The sequence below is a fragment of the Sceloporus occidentalis genome, unplaced genomic scaffold (assembly GCF_023333645.1).
Source record: "Sceloporus occidentalis isolate IW3139 unplaced genomic scaffold, rSceOcc1.0.p SCAF_14, whole genome shotgun sequence".
NCBI classification, from domain to species: Eukaryota; Metazoa; Chordata; class Lepidosauria; order Squamata; family Phrynosomatidae; genus Sceloporus; species Sceloporus occidentalis.
This window is the reverse complement of record NW_028316994.1, coordinates 1,327,903-1,341,083: the sequence shown is the minus strand read 5'-3', so window position 1 is coordinate 1,341,083 and position 13,181 is coordinate 1,327,903. Positions and strand designations below refer to the sequence as shown.

The following is a 13,181-nucleotide window of genomic DNA, read 5'->3' as shown; positions in this document are numbered from 1 at the left end:
AGATTATCTGGGCAAATGTAATCTAAGAATATAGAGGAAAAATGGGATACCCTTCAAAACCAGCTGAAAAAGATTTATGGAAAAAGACCATGAAATTTTTAACTGTTTACTCTCAAGCCTTTGGCCAGCACCCTGTTAGTGCTGTACACCGGCATAACTGCCAGTGTAGGCTGAGATGGCAGGAGGGAAAAGTGATCATGAAAGAAATAAGGCTTTAGAGGAATGTAGCAGTCACAGCCAGCAGAATCTGTCTGTCTTTCCTGGCTGTCACTGCATGCCCCCATCAACCACTGATATTGCACATCAACAGGATTCCAACCAACAAATACTTTATCTCTGTTTTCTTCTTCTGCTTAGTTTTTCATTGCTTATTATCTCCACTGCTATTCCTCCCTCAGGTCCAAAACACACTGCAGAAATAATCCAGTTTGAGCCTACTTTAACTTCCCTGACTCAGTGCTAGGGAATCCTGGGAGTTATAGTTTATTGTGACACCAAAGCTCTCCGGCAGAGCAGGCAAAATGTCTCACAAAACTACAGTTCGCATTCAGCCAGGGCACTTAAAGTGGTCTTGAACTGTATTATTTCTGCAGTGTGTTTTGGAGCTCAGTTTGCTTCCTGGTTGACATTAATCTCTTTATCATTTTTCTTTTACAATAAGTTGCTGGCATGCTCTTTTGACATCTTTGCATTTCAACTGAGACCAGCTTTTCATGTTTATTTCCCTCCTTTTTCTTGGCACCATTTCTTAAAACATCTATAAGAACTACATTATTGGGGAGGTGGACAAACAAGAGTTAAGCAGACATCCAAGTTTTTGACTGTGCTGAGCATAAATCCCTAGAAATCCATAAGAACAGTGCTAGTCACAGCTAAATTGTGCTGCTGATTTACCGGTAATAGCTTTGGATTCCGACCATAGTTTCATATTTTCCTAACTGCATCCTGCATCATGTAGAAATATGATGAGTTTAATTGATATGCTCTTTATAATATGCTTCAATCCAGAAATTAATCTAAATGTGTTTATTATTTAGTTATATGAGTCTCCTATCAATGAAATTCAATACTGATTGATACATTAATATATACTGTTTTAATCAAATTTTAGATTGTTTTGTTCAACTGGGGAGATCGTTTTCAGTTATGAATACACCAAAAACACCAGATCCTGCCTGATCTTGGAAGCTAAGCAGGATCAGCCTAGGTTATTACTTGGATGGAAGACTGCCAACAAATACCAGGTGCTGTTGACTATGTGCTGAAACAGATCGGCTCGAAATGCCGACTTCCGGGTGGCTTGAGGATGCGGTGTACACCCAACACATGTCCTGACATGGCCCTGAAGCTGCCCAGAAGCTGTCAGGGTTCCCTCACGTGTGTTGGCTTCATGGTGCTCCGGAGGCATAGTGTTTACACACTGCATGCTGCAGGAGTACCGTAAAGCTGTGGCGGGCAGGGAAAAGACATTTTTTTGCCAGCTCAAAAAGGAGAGCATTTTGCTTCTTCTTTTTGGGCTAGCAAAAAGCTGGATTTGGGCCGCAGCATGTGGTTGCCATGGCCCCAACCTGACTCAAGCCTCCCCTTTGGGACAGTCTGTTTCATCACTATGTTTCAGAAAGAGGAATGGCAAAACCACCTCTGAGTATTTCTTGCACAAGAAAACCCTATGAAATTAAATCTCCCTGTCCCGAAGTGGCAGAACTTTCATGCACTTGCTCACAATTCCCACAAAAGGCTTCAGTATGGGAAATTTGTGTCCTTCAGATTTTGTTGGACTGTAGCTCTGATCATACTTCATTTTACTTAGGCTAGTTCAGACTGATAGAAGTTGTTGTTCTACAGTATCTGGAAGTTTGCATGATCCTCATCCTTACTCTAAAATGATAAATGAAAACATTCAGTGTTACACTTTAAGGCTGCTGTCCTATGCACATATTGGGAATAGGCCCTGTTGAACTTCGTGGGCTTTACTTTCAGCTTGAAATAGGCAAGTGTTGGATCAGGCAGTAAGAGTTGTATAGAAGATGGAATCACATCTAGAATCGCAGCTTTCCCCACCTTACTGCTGCAGTGATGGAACGAGCAGCACTTAGTAGGATTTTTCCTTTCAGCAGCTGAAGAATTGAACATACAAATATGCCTTAACCAAGCAGGGCCACTATTCCATCTACTTCTATATTGACTGCTAACAGTTCTTCAGGATCTCACATAGGGATTTCTTTCTTAGCCCTATCTGGATAGGCCTGGGAATGGGATTGAACACCGGACATTTGGGACACAGACCACATGTCACTATTTCCTTAGCTCTTCTTTAATAGCTTGGATGATATCAAAACCAGAAATTCCTTGTTCTCACTGGGATGAATTCAGAAAAGCTTCTTTTGATAGAAAATAATTGTTCAATAGATATCAGAATCCTGGTTTTTAATCTTTTGTGCTTTGAATTCTGATTTATAAACAATACTTTTTATTTATATACTTTATTTTGACAATTTCCTTTGCATTTTGTTTATAAATCCAAAAGAACTCATTCCAACTCAACTCTTCCTTTTATAAATGTTCACTTAGCTCCTCTGAGCTGTGACTATTTCCTATGATTTTGACAGAAAGGGGTTCAGACTAAATGTCCTTTTGTACATTAACATTGTTTTGTTTTCCAAGTTGTAAAACATCTGAGAGCAAAAAGTTCGCTTCATAATATCTCTGAGGACTGCATGCTAAGGAGATTTGTATTTAGCATCAGTTAGGTACAAACCTTGACAATATTGTAATTTCACTAGATAAAGTGATCTAATGTCACACATCGTTTTCCCTGTCAATATCTTAACAAAAGGTGCCTGTGACAATATTGATTTCATTTTGGCTTTAAAAATGTGGCCTCTTATATTATTGCCACATTTAAAATATTGCAAACAAAGTAAAATAATGAGGAGTCATTTCAGTTACGTAATGGGAATTGTCAACTAAGATATTCATAGTGGTCTTTCTTCCTCCAACAGTCAGGATATCTATTAAACCATGTCTAATGAAACAATAATCTCGGATTTCCTACTGCTGGGGTTTTCGGAGCAACGAGAGTTTCAGATTTTGCACTTTGCAGCCTTTGCAGCAATGTACCTGGCTGTCCTTATGGGGAATCTTCTCATCATCATTGTGGTAGCTCTTAATACCCACCTTCAGACTCCAATGTATTTCTTCCTTGTCAACTTGTCCATCAGTGACCTTGGATCCACTTCTGTTACCATCCCCAGATCAATGGCCAATGCCTTCATGAATACAACGTGGATTTCATACTCTGAATGTCTGACACAAATGCTTTTCTTTCTCTTCTTTATGTCAACTGATATTTTCCTTCTCACTGTCATGGCTTATGACAGATATGTTGCCATCTGCCACCCGTTGCACTATGCCACGCTGATGAAGTGGGGGATCTGTGCACACCTTGCAGTTGGGGCATGGATAGCAGGCTTACTCAATGCTGCTTTGCACACTGGCACCATTTTTTCACTGCCTTTCTGTTCAAATGTCATCCATCAGTTCTTCTGTGAAATCCCACACCTTATGAAGATCTCCTGCTTTGATCCACATTTCAGTGAAGTTTGGGTGCTCCTCTTTAGTATAATAGTAGGCCTTGGATGCTTTGTGTTCATTGTCATGTCATATGTGCAAATCTTTACTGCAGTATTCAAAATGCCTTCCATGGCAAACAGGCAAAAGGCTTTCTCTACATGCATTCCACATCTCATTGTTGTTTCCCTGTTGATCGGCACTGGTATCTTTTCATATGTCATACCAAGTTCCAGCTCTTCATATAATTTTGATGAAGTGCTTGCTGTGATATACTCTGTATTACCGCCAATGATGAACCCAATCATCTACAGCATGAGGAATAAGGATATCAAAGCTGCCTTGTGGAAATTATTAAATTGGAGGTTACCAGACAAAAATAGAAATCTGATCAACAAAGGGTTTTGGGGATGTGGTAGCAATCGCAACGAGCATCTCAGTCCAATCTGTAGAAACTTAAAAGACAACAGACCAGACTGATTATTGGACATCATTAGAAGAATAAAAAATAAAAATGCAAACATTACATGTCCATTACACATAGATATGGTGTGACAGCAGTTGGAACAAATGTACAGTCCTAGCTTCTACAACTGAAAAATTATAATGTAGAGCTAAAAAAGAAAATTATACTCAGTATCTATACAAAGATAATTCACATGCTTATTTCATAAGCTGAACAACTGTGACCTGTCTCATGTCATATTCTGTGCATTAGTGAATATACATCTTGGATCTTAGAGGAAGTAACTGTTTTTGTGTTGTAAATGGAATTTAAATTTTATCTCCTGGACTTTGAAATGCTTTGTTCCCATTGCCACATGGCTAGAAGGAGGATCTTGCCTGTATAGATATCCCTCCACCTAATCTCAGCTCAGAAGAACACCAAGCATATCTTGACAAAATACAGGCCTGTGGCTAACTTTATCATGTTTTTTTCTCCTGTATTATATTTAATGAGGCTTCAAAAGCTTGCAACTTGTATTTTATGCATTTTGGTTGTTCCAATAAAGGTACTGTTTTGTGGATTTTGGATGTTATTGTACTTTGCTAGGTGGCCAACAAGGTTACACCTGGATATGACTGCATGTTGAAACCCATTCTTTCTTTCCTTGGTGAGCTATGTTCCCTCCAACTAGTGTGCAGTCTTTCTATGTTTGCATTTGGTACTCAGGTAGCTTGGAATAAACAGGATCCAAACACTGCAAAACATCAGCTTGGCTTTACTAAAACAGGCAGCCAATTTTTTGGCTAAGAAAGGCAGTTTACAGACCACCCTTTTGGGGCGGCCTGTTCCCGCCCCTTTCCCTACCGGATTGGGGCCTCAGCTGCCACAGCGGCAGCCTCTGATGCCCCGATCCTCCACTTTCCAGGCCGTGGGGAAGCAGCAAAAGGCTGCTTCCCCGCAGCCTGAAAAGGGGTGTCCTTGGGGCTTCATGCCCCAAGGACACCTGACAGCGGCGGGGACCCTTTTCTCATTTGTGTCGCTGGCGCAGCCGTCTAAAGGCTGCGCTAGTGATGCAAATTAAGGAAGGAGCTCCGTTTCTGAGCTCCTTCTAGCACCGCAGAAAGGACGCCCCAGGTGCCCTCGCGCAGCGCTAGGACGTCACTTCCGCGCTGCTCCGTTTGGAGACAGCGTGGTCGTGATGTCCCAATGGGCAACACCAATGTAGAATGGGCACCACCATTTTGTACGTACTAGGTACATACAGTGGTACCCCGGGATATGAATTCACCGCGTTACGAAATTTCCGGGGTACGAAAAAGTTAGATTTAAAAAAACTGTTCCGGGTTACGAATGATTTTTCGGGTTACGAAAATCTTTTCGGCGCGTTTCGGCGCGAAATTCAAACCGCGGCTAGCGGCTTTCCAGCGGCTTTTTCGGGTTGCGAAATGTATCGGGTTACGAACGGCGCCGCGGAACGAATTAAATTCGTAACCCGAGGTAGCACTGTACTAGACGTCTGGAACGCGCCAAAGTCACATTGAAACTAATGATGGCTAGAAGACCCACATAACTCAGGACACAGTAGAATAGGTCACATTTGGGAATGGGATCAATTCATCATGTCTTCCAAGGGGACATTTCTCTGCCAGTTTCTCTCCTGTTCTAAGCTTTCATGAACAATCCAGGCCTTCTCTTTGTGTCTGGACAGAAATTTTACCTTTGAGAAAGAGAACATGTTCTGGAAAGGGAGGATATATGGTAACACTGGGATAGAGCAGAGATGATTTATTACAGAAAAACAAACGGGATTAGCTTTTCAAGAAAAGCAATGAGCATCAAATTTTCATCAGTAAAAGCCATCTTTATTAGAAGAATGAGGTGAGTAGGAAAAAGTGCTAGATATCTACACAAATGATGATTTCTCAGGCTTTCCAGGCTTGATACGAGCAGATGTATGAGCACAGACCTATTCCTCTAAGCTAGGTGTATCCAGTACACGACTATATACAGGACTCTTTCAATGAATTGATTTCTACAAGACATTATGTAAATTCATTTCTGATTTCTTGGGGTTTATCAAATTCCAGTTCTAATCCAGCACCGCGATGTACTTAATGTAAAATTATTCTCCTAGAGTGATATAAACATATTTCCTTGTTTTACTACCTTTTAAATATCTGCAAAACTGTTACAATGTGAAGAAGAGTAATGATATTCACGTCTTAAAATGTCTTAAGAACAAGTTTAATAATGTCTTTTCTCTGTCAAACATTTCCTTGAATTCATGTCAGCTCTTAAAACAATGATGTAACATTTGGGGAAAAAGATGCATGCCAAGAGACCGGTATTGGAAGCCAGGATGGCAAAAGCCTCCACAGCAACGATATATTTCCCCTTAGTGCTCAGATAGCCTGGAATAAAGAGGATCCAAACACTGCAAAACACCAGCATGCTGAAGGTGATCAGTTTGGCTTCATTGAAAGTGTCAGGCAATTTTCGGGCTAGGAAGGCCACAGTGAAGCTGATGAGGGCCAAAAGCCCCATGTAGCCTAGAAGACAATAGAACATGGTGACAGACCCTTCATTGCACTCTATGACAATTTTCCCAGTTTCTGTGCGCATGTCGGCATTTGGGAAGGGAGGAGAGGTGGAGAGCCACACAATGCAAATACCCATTTGAGTGAGGGAGCAGCAAAGAACAATGGCATTTGCTACTTTTTGCCCCAGCCATCTCCTCATCTTGTTCCCTGGTTGTGTGGCTAGGAAGGCCAGGATCACAATGATGGTTTTTGCCAACACACAAGAAACAGCTACAGAGAAGATAATGCCAAATGTCATTTGCTGGAGAAGGCAGGTCACCTTCTGAGGCTTGCCTATGAAGAGAAGGGCGGAAAGGTAGCCGAGCAGAATAGAGATGAGCAAAACACAGGTGAGATTCCTGTTGTTGGCTTTGACAATGGGAGTATTCCAGTTCTTGAGAAAGGTTTGTATGACCAAGCATGTGATGACAACAAAGAAAATACTGAGGGAAACCAATATCATTCCTAAGGGTTCGTGGAAAGATAGAAAGGTTATAACCTTTGGCATACATCGATTTCTATTTTTGCTTGAGTATTGATCTTCAGGGCATTTGATACAATCATATGCATCTGAAACATGTAAAGCAGTACCATTAGTTGTGATTATTCATATTGTGCCCTTAGCTTTATGACAGAATGAAGAGGAGAAAAGGCAGGAGAGGCTGAGTATTATTTCATATAAACATAAATATAACTGTTAGGACTTCAATGTCCATCTTAGATGCTCTATATGTACATGTATACAATTTGTTAAAATCCGACTAGAACAAGTGTGAGTGACATCATTGAGTCCAGGAAACATTTTCAATCTCTCCCAAATCATAGTAACTGTACAGAGTCCATGACGAAACCATGCCCTATGAGGAGTGGCTTAGGGAGCTGGGTATGTTTAGTTTGAAGAAGAGAATGGTAAGGGGTGATATATGAAATTTTTTGATGTAATTCTCAGTTGTCTGAGGGAATGCTGCATGAAAATATAAATATTAGCAGAAATTCCATAAAAAATAAATACAAATTATGGATATGGTGAAGACTGCATACTATGTGTTGCCTCTTGTATCATTTTTTGCCTCTTTTCTGTGGATGTAATTGCCATCTTGACTATGTAATTCACATGACTTCTAGACTGGACAACAATGATACATCACATTTAGCCGTTTCAGTTGTCTTTGGAAACACACACCTTCATTCAATGCACTTAATATTGGAAAGAAGACTTCTATTGGCACAGACATGTACCTGTCTGGTTAGAAATCATGTCCTCTGGGCATAGAATACAGTCATAGCAACAGAATGGTTTCCCCTCCTGTACTCTCTTGCTATATCCAAGCTGGCAACTCTTGACACAAATGGAATGAGGCAGCACCTATTTTTTTCAAAAAAGGAAATAGATAGCACACACATTTTGACTCCTACCAGTAAGCCAGTTGATGCCCTGGCAAGGGAATGGAGGGCCAGGTAGCATGGGTAAGTTGGAGTGGTTCCTAAGCTAGGATGCTCCAGTCTGCCACTGGAGTATTCTGACCCATGAAGACAGGGCCAAAGACAAAGATGTTTGCAGATACTGGCAAATTCTTCAAACACAAACAAATGAATTTCTCCCCCACCCACACTGACTATATACAAATACTAGTGGACTCTTTTATGAGGAAGGGGCCTTACCCTGTCACTCAGGTCATGAGGTGCTCCCCTGAGACTTTGGGCTACCCCAAGGTATCATGTGCCTGCCCTACAGACATTAAAAATGAGAATGCTAGTGGTGGGTAAACATCAAAGACTGCAGCAACTATAGGACCACAGCATTAATTTTCCATACAAGCAAAATTATGCTTAAAATACTGCAATGCAGACTCCAATCATACATGGAAAGAGAAATTCCAGAAGTGCAAAAGGATTCAGGAAAGATAGAGGAACTAGGTATCACATGGCAAACATACAATGGATAATGGAGTACACCAAGGAATTCCCAAAGAAAATCAGCATGTGCATTATACACTATAGCAAAGCCTTTTACTGCACCAATAATGAAAAGCTATGAAATGCTATCAAAGACATGGGAGTCCCACTACATTTGATAGTACTGATAGGAAATCTGTGCTCAGGACAAGAGGGCACTGTTAGAACAGAATATGGAAAAACAGAATGGTTCTCAGTTGGCATGGGGATCAGGCAAGGCTGCATTTTATCACCCCAGATGTTCAACCTGTATGCATGTTTATTCAAAAATAAGTTCATTCTTACCTTTTCAAATCTGCTGTTCCACTGAATGCCATCCTCCCTGATAGAGAACCCTTTGGTTGGGGAAATTTTTCCAACTTTGAGTTTAACGAAGGATTTATTGGAGAAAATTATCCAGTTGATAATGTCATACCCTTCTGCTGACAATTTTCCATGCTCAAAAAGGATCTCATGCCCTGCGCCATTATTAAAATGAATGTTCCCAAGAGCGGTATGGAGCTAAAGTTAGAGAGAACACCAACAGTGTTACAAAATGCAGTCCAATGCATGTGCAAAGTCAGACATGGTTGGGGGTCATGTCTGCTCAGTGCTGACATCTGTCTTTATTGGCTATACATAAAATGCAGCAGAGGTTACATTGCTGGTGGTAGCCAGTGTTTGGACATCCTTCTTGTCTTCCCAGTGATCTGAACCTTTGAGGAGAAAAATAGAGGATGAAGGCAATTGTTCTGGCTGGAGGCTGAGATGGAATTAGTTCAACCTCCCAATTCTGAGCTAAACCAGATGAGTACTGTCATTGCCATACAGATTAAGAAGAAATTATTAATCTGTGAAACCTATGATATATACTTTTGGACTTTCAGAGATATTGCAATATAAATAAAGGCAAAGAGGCCAAAGGAAAATAAATAAACAAAAAGTTTCCCTTTTGCCTTCTTTAAATATCTAGTTAAATCTTTTGTTTGTCTTTCTTGTTAATTTGTTTATTTATGAGTGTCCCTGTGTTTTATCTCCCCTGCTCCCCCGCCCCTCAGTGTTCATGTTGTTAGGCATTAAACAGCAGACAGACAATCTCATTCACCATAGAAAAGGTAAAGCATTGTCTGGGACCACTTTCAGCAGGAACATAGCCAAGGGGGGCGGGGGATTCTTGGGGTCCGGAGCCCCCCTTCCATTCGAAAAATGAATGGTGTGTGCTGCTGCGCTACCGCGCCCAAGCCCCATTATAATGCTGGCACTTAGTCTGGACCCCCCCTTCCTATAATCCTGACTACCTCCCTGCTTTCAGCTGTTATCTGCCTTCACTGTAGGCAGCAAATTAGCAGTGGTAAAATGTCAAGGCATTAAAGCACCAGCAGCTGGCTCAAGCATATTAAGAGGTAGTAGCATCAAGTAGTTTTGCTCATGCAGAGGTAGGAAAGCTCCAGACAGACAGCTGGAAAAAGTTTCATACAGCAGGAACAGAGCCTGCTGAATCTCCTGAAAGCAACACTGCTCAGTCTCTCCTTCCCACAAGAGCCTTGGGCATGCTACCCACTAGTACCCATATACACCCTTTCCCTTTATGGCTACCTGCAGGTCTGGAGGCTGGGTGGTACCTCATCAATTTCATACTTAGTGAGGAAAGAGTGTAGCCTTCCGCTTGCATGTTGTGATCATGATAGAGATTCTTAACACATACATATATAAGATTTTATTTAAAATCCATATTAACCATTCAGTTACAAAATTAACATATAAACTCAGACAGTCTTTACCTGCCATGGTTGAACCTTCCATTTCATAAATATGCCTCTATTCAGCATTGCTGTCTTCCTTGCTAACTGTAAAGTTTGTGCTACAGCATAGACAGCATTGTAGATACTGTAGCTCTCTCCGGTGAGTTCCATCTCCAGAACATGTCCAGGGAGCCTCTCCAGCTTCTCTTCTCCTGTACATTTGCTACAACTTCTACAGTATTGGTAGTATTCATTAGGGATTTGGCAATGGAATGCATCTTGCCAGAAGACAGACAGAAAATTCATCAGTGATTTGTCAGGTTTTAAGTTCTGGATAAACTCCTGGAATGCTGGCACCACTTTGGTATGAACAAAGAAAGAAAAGGCACCGTGGAAGGTTTTTGTAGGATATCCATTGTTACTAAAAGTATTGGAGAAATCCCACTGTGGTGGCATGATCCACACTTTCCCTATATGGGTTTTTCTCCTAAATTCATTTAATTCTATGACTACTGTTAAGAGATGCAGAGACTGAGAAGTTCCACTGACAAGAATGACATTGACGTCTTCAACTGACTGAAGTAAGAAATTCAATTTAAAAAATGTATTTTGAGAGAGAACCCATGATTGGCGATAGTTCGTTGCCTGAACATGTTCTGTGAAAGCAACACAAATGCCATTCTGGACTAGAAGAGATGTCATGATTTTAGCAAAACTCTCCCCATCGTCATCATCTGAAACAACGAAACCAATCCATGTCCATCTGAAATGCAGGAGTAAATGGACTATCCCCATGTGAAGGATAGTTTCTTTGGGTGCCATCCAATACAAAGAAGGGAAGTGAGTTTTTTCACTAATTGTGGTTTGATGTGTTGTATAACTGAGCTAAGAAGGAAAATGTGGCATATTACTGATAATGACAAGTTTCCAGTTTAATGCCTTTATCTACCTGTATTTAAACTACAATGATTTTATTGCAGTTAAGATGCTAGTGTTTGTAGATGCAAATGGCTATCATCAAATGAACTTCAGTCTAGGGAAGTACATCTTCAAAAATTTAAAGTCTGTAAAAAAATAAATTTCAGCTCTGGAGATGGGTTAATGGCAAATTAGAGTTAATGGCAAATTCGCTATTGGTTTTTGTTTTGTTTATCTAACGGTATCTAGAAATACAATGTATTTCCAGTACCGATTGTATTGTACTCTGGATGCCAGCAGAATTTAGATACAAATTTCAGATGCCAATAGTCAAAATATTGATGATCTCCAATTTGCTAACATCAAATGCAGATTAACCTTCTCTGAAACTGGCGTTCAGAAAGAGCCATGGGTTTACTTAATTAAAATGATTAGCTTCATAATAGAAATGTAGATGTACTGACCAGTCATATCCATATGATATATTGGTTTGGATTTATACTCTTAGTTGAATACAGATCCTGTTGAGCTAAAAGGTACAAATTCCTACTAGCATGTCTATATGTTGTCACTCATAGAGGACAACTCTCTGTTTCAAAGGCTGTTCAATCCAAATTTAGTTTAAAGGAAAAATATAATGAATGAATGCAGGTAAGTTAGCACCCAGACAGGAGAATGTATCAATACACATACATACTACTTGGGCCTAAACCCTACAGGTAGTCTGAACCAAAGAGAATCAACTGAATCAATGGAATTGACATAAATGTTGAATCACCAGGCAACAGTTTCACTGAGCCTATTCTACTTGAGACTACTAATAGGATTCAGGCCCTGGTCATAGTCTTTTATCCTATAGTGATATATATTTATTAGAGTAACCCTCCCCCCCAATTATTAATATGAACCGGCATCCTATTAGTAAACTATAACATCATTAGTTAGTCTTAGGACATTGCAACTGCTTTGTATGTTCATTGGTCAGTCAGCCATCTGGGCTGACTGATGTCTGTGCTGCTGTTGAGTAGGGTGCTGCAGGATGTTGTGACCAGCCTCCTCCTTCCAGCAAACAATGCAGCAAGGTGCAAAAGGAGGAATCCTTGCATGACCCCATTACAACATATCCTCACAACATATCTTGCTGGTAGGTCACATCATCTTGAGGCACCTTTCTTGGCAGCAGCAGACACCTCCAGTGCTCTAGATGGCTGACTGGCTTTTAAGGTGGATTTTATAGGTCAGATGGGATTAAAGGACAGCTATGACAATGTGTCAAAGTGCTAGATACAGAATCTTAAATCCTGTGTGAGGATAGTATGTGACACATGTCTTAAGATGCATTTAGCTCATTCAGGAATCATCATCTCTCTCTCTCCCACATAAACACATCTACACATAGACATTATGTTTTAACTTCAATTCTCCCTGTTCCTTACACAAAAAATAAGAGGAACATTAAGGAAATTCTGTCCTCAATATAGTTTGTGCACTCTTATGCAGCTTTACTGTATTTGATATGAAATGAATTAAGAAAGATTAGCTCAGCATAGGTCCAGGTTAGTTTTTCCATACTTCAATCCATGCACACATACCTGAGGAATCTTGTAGGTGCTCAAGATGATGGCCATATGTACGGAAGTTTCTATAGAGATTCCCCCAATTACAGACAACACATTCTTTCCCCTCTCACACTCGTAATTAGGGGCACGCATTTGTGGTGTGGATAATAGATCCAGGATTGTCTCATATGTGCTCCCTAAATCAAAGAGATTGTCATAGATGTGCAATCCCAGAGTGAGATTGGGCAAGAGTTTAGGGTTTTTATTGATCTCATGGATGGCAAACATTAAAGAGAAGACATGCTGATAATTTTTCAGAGATACACTGCAACAAGAGTAACAATGATTGTTAGAAAAATACATCACACATGACATCTAGTGGCTCAAGACATTCTGATGTTTTAAAATAAGTAAGATACAATGATCCCAC

The 13,181-nt window shown here is 40.4% G+C and overlaps 2 protein-coding genes across 2 annotated transcripts; one reads left to right on the top strand and one right to left on the bottom strand.

Annotated features, from left to right (window-relative positions):
* Positions 1-2,988: 2,988 nt before the first annotated feature.
* On the top strand, positions 2,989-4,510 carry LOC149303474 (olfactory receptor 14A16-like). The gene has a single exon (XM_089479789.1). It carries the CDS (start codon positions 3,022-3,024, stop codon positions 4,048-4,050), a length of 1,029 nt encoding a protein of 342 aa, XP_089335915.1. The 5' UTR covers positions 2,989-3,021; the 3' UTR covers positions 4,051-4,510.
* Positions 4,511-6,262: 1,752 nt separating this feature from the next.
* On the bottom strand, positions 6,263-12,820 carry LOC149303473 (vomeronasal type-2 receptor 26-like). Its single transcript, XM_089480736.1, has 5 exons — positions 12,785-12,820; positions 10,314-10,850; positions 8,839-9,054; positions 7,837-7,963; positions 6,263-7,167 (listed from the first exon to the last, which is right to left on the bottom strand). The coding sequence occupies exons 1-5, from the start codon at positions 12,818-12,820 to the stop codon at positions 6,263-6,265; spliced, it is 1,821 nt and encodes a 606-aa protein (XP_089336862.1).
* Between the last annotated feature and the right edge of the window lie 361 nt (positions 12,821-13,181).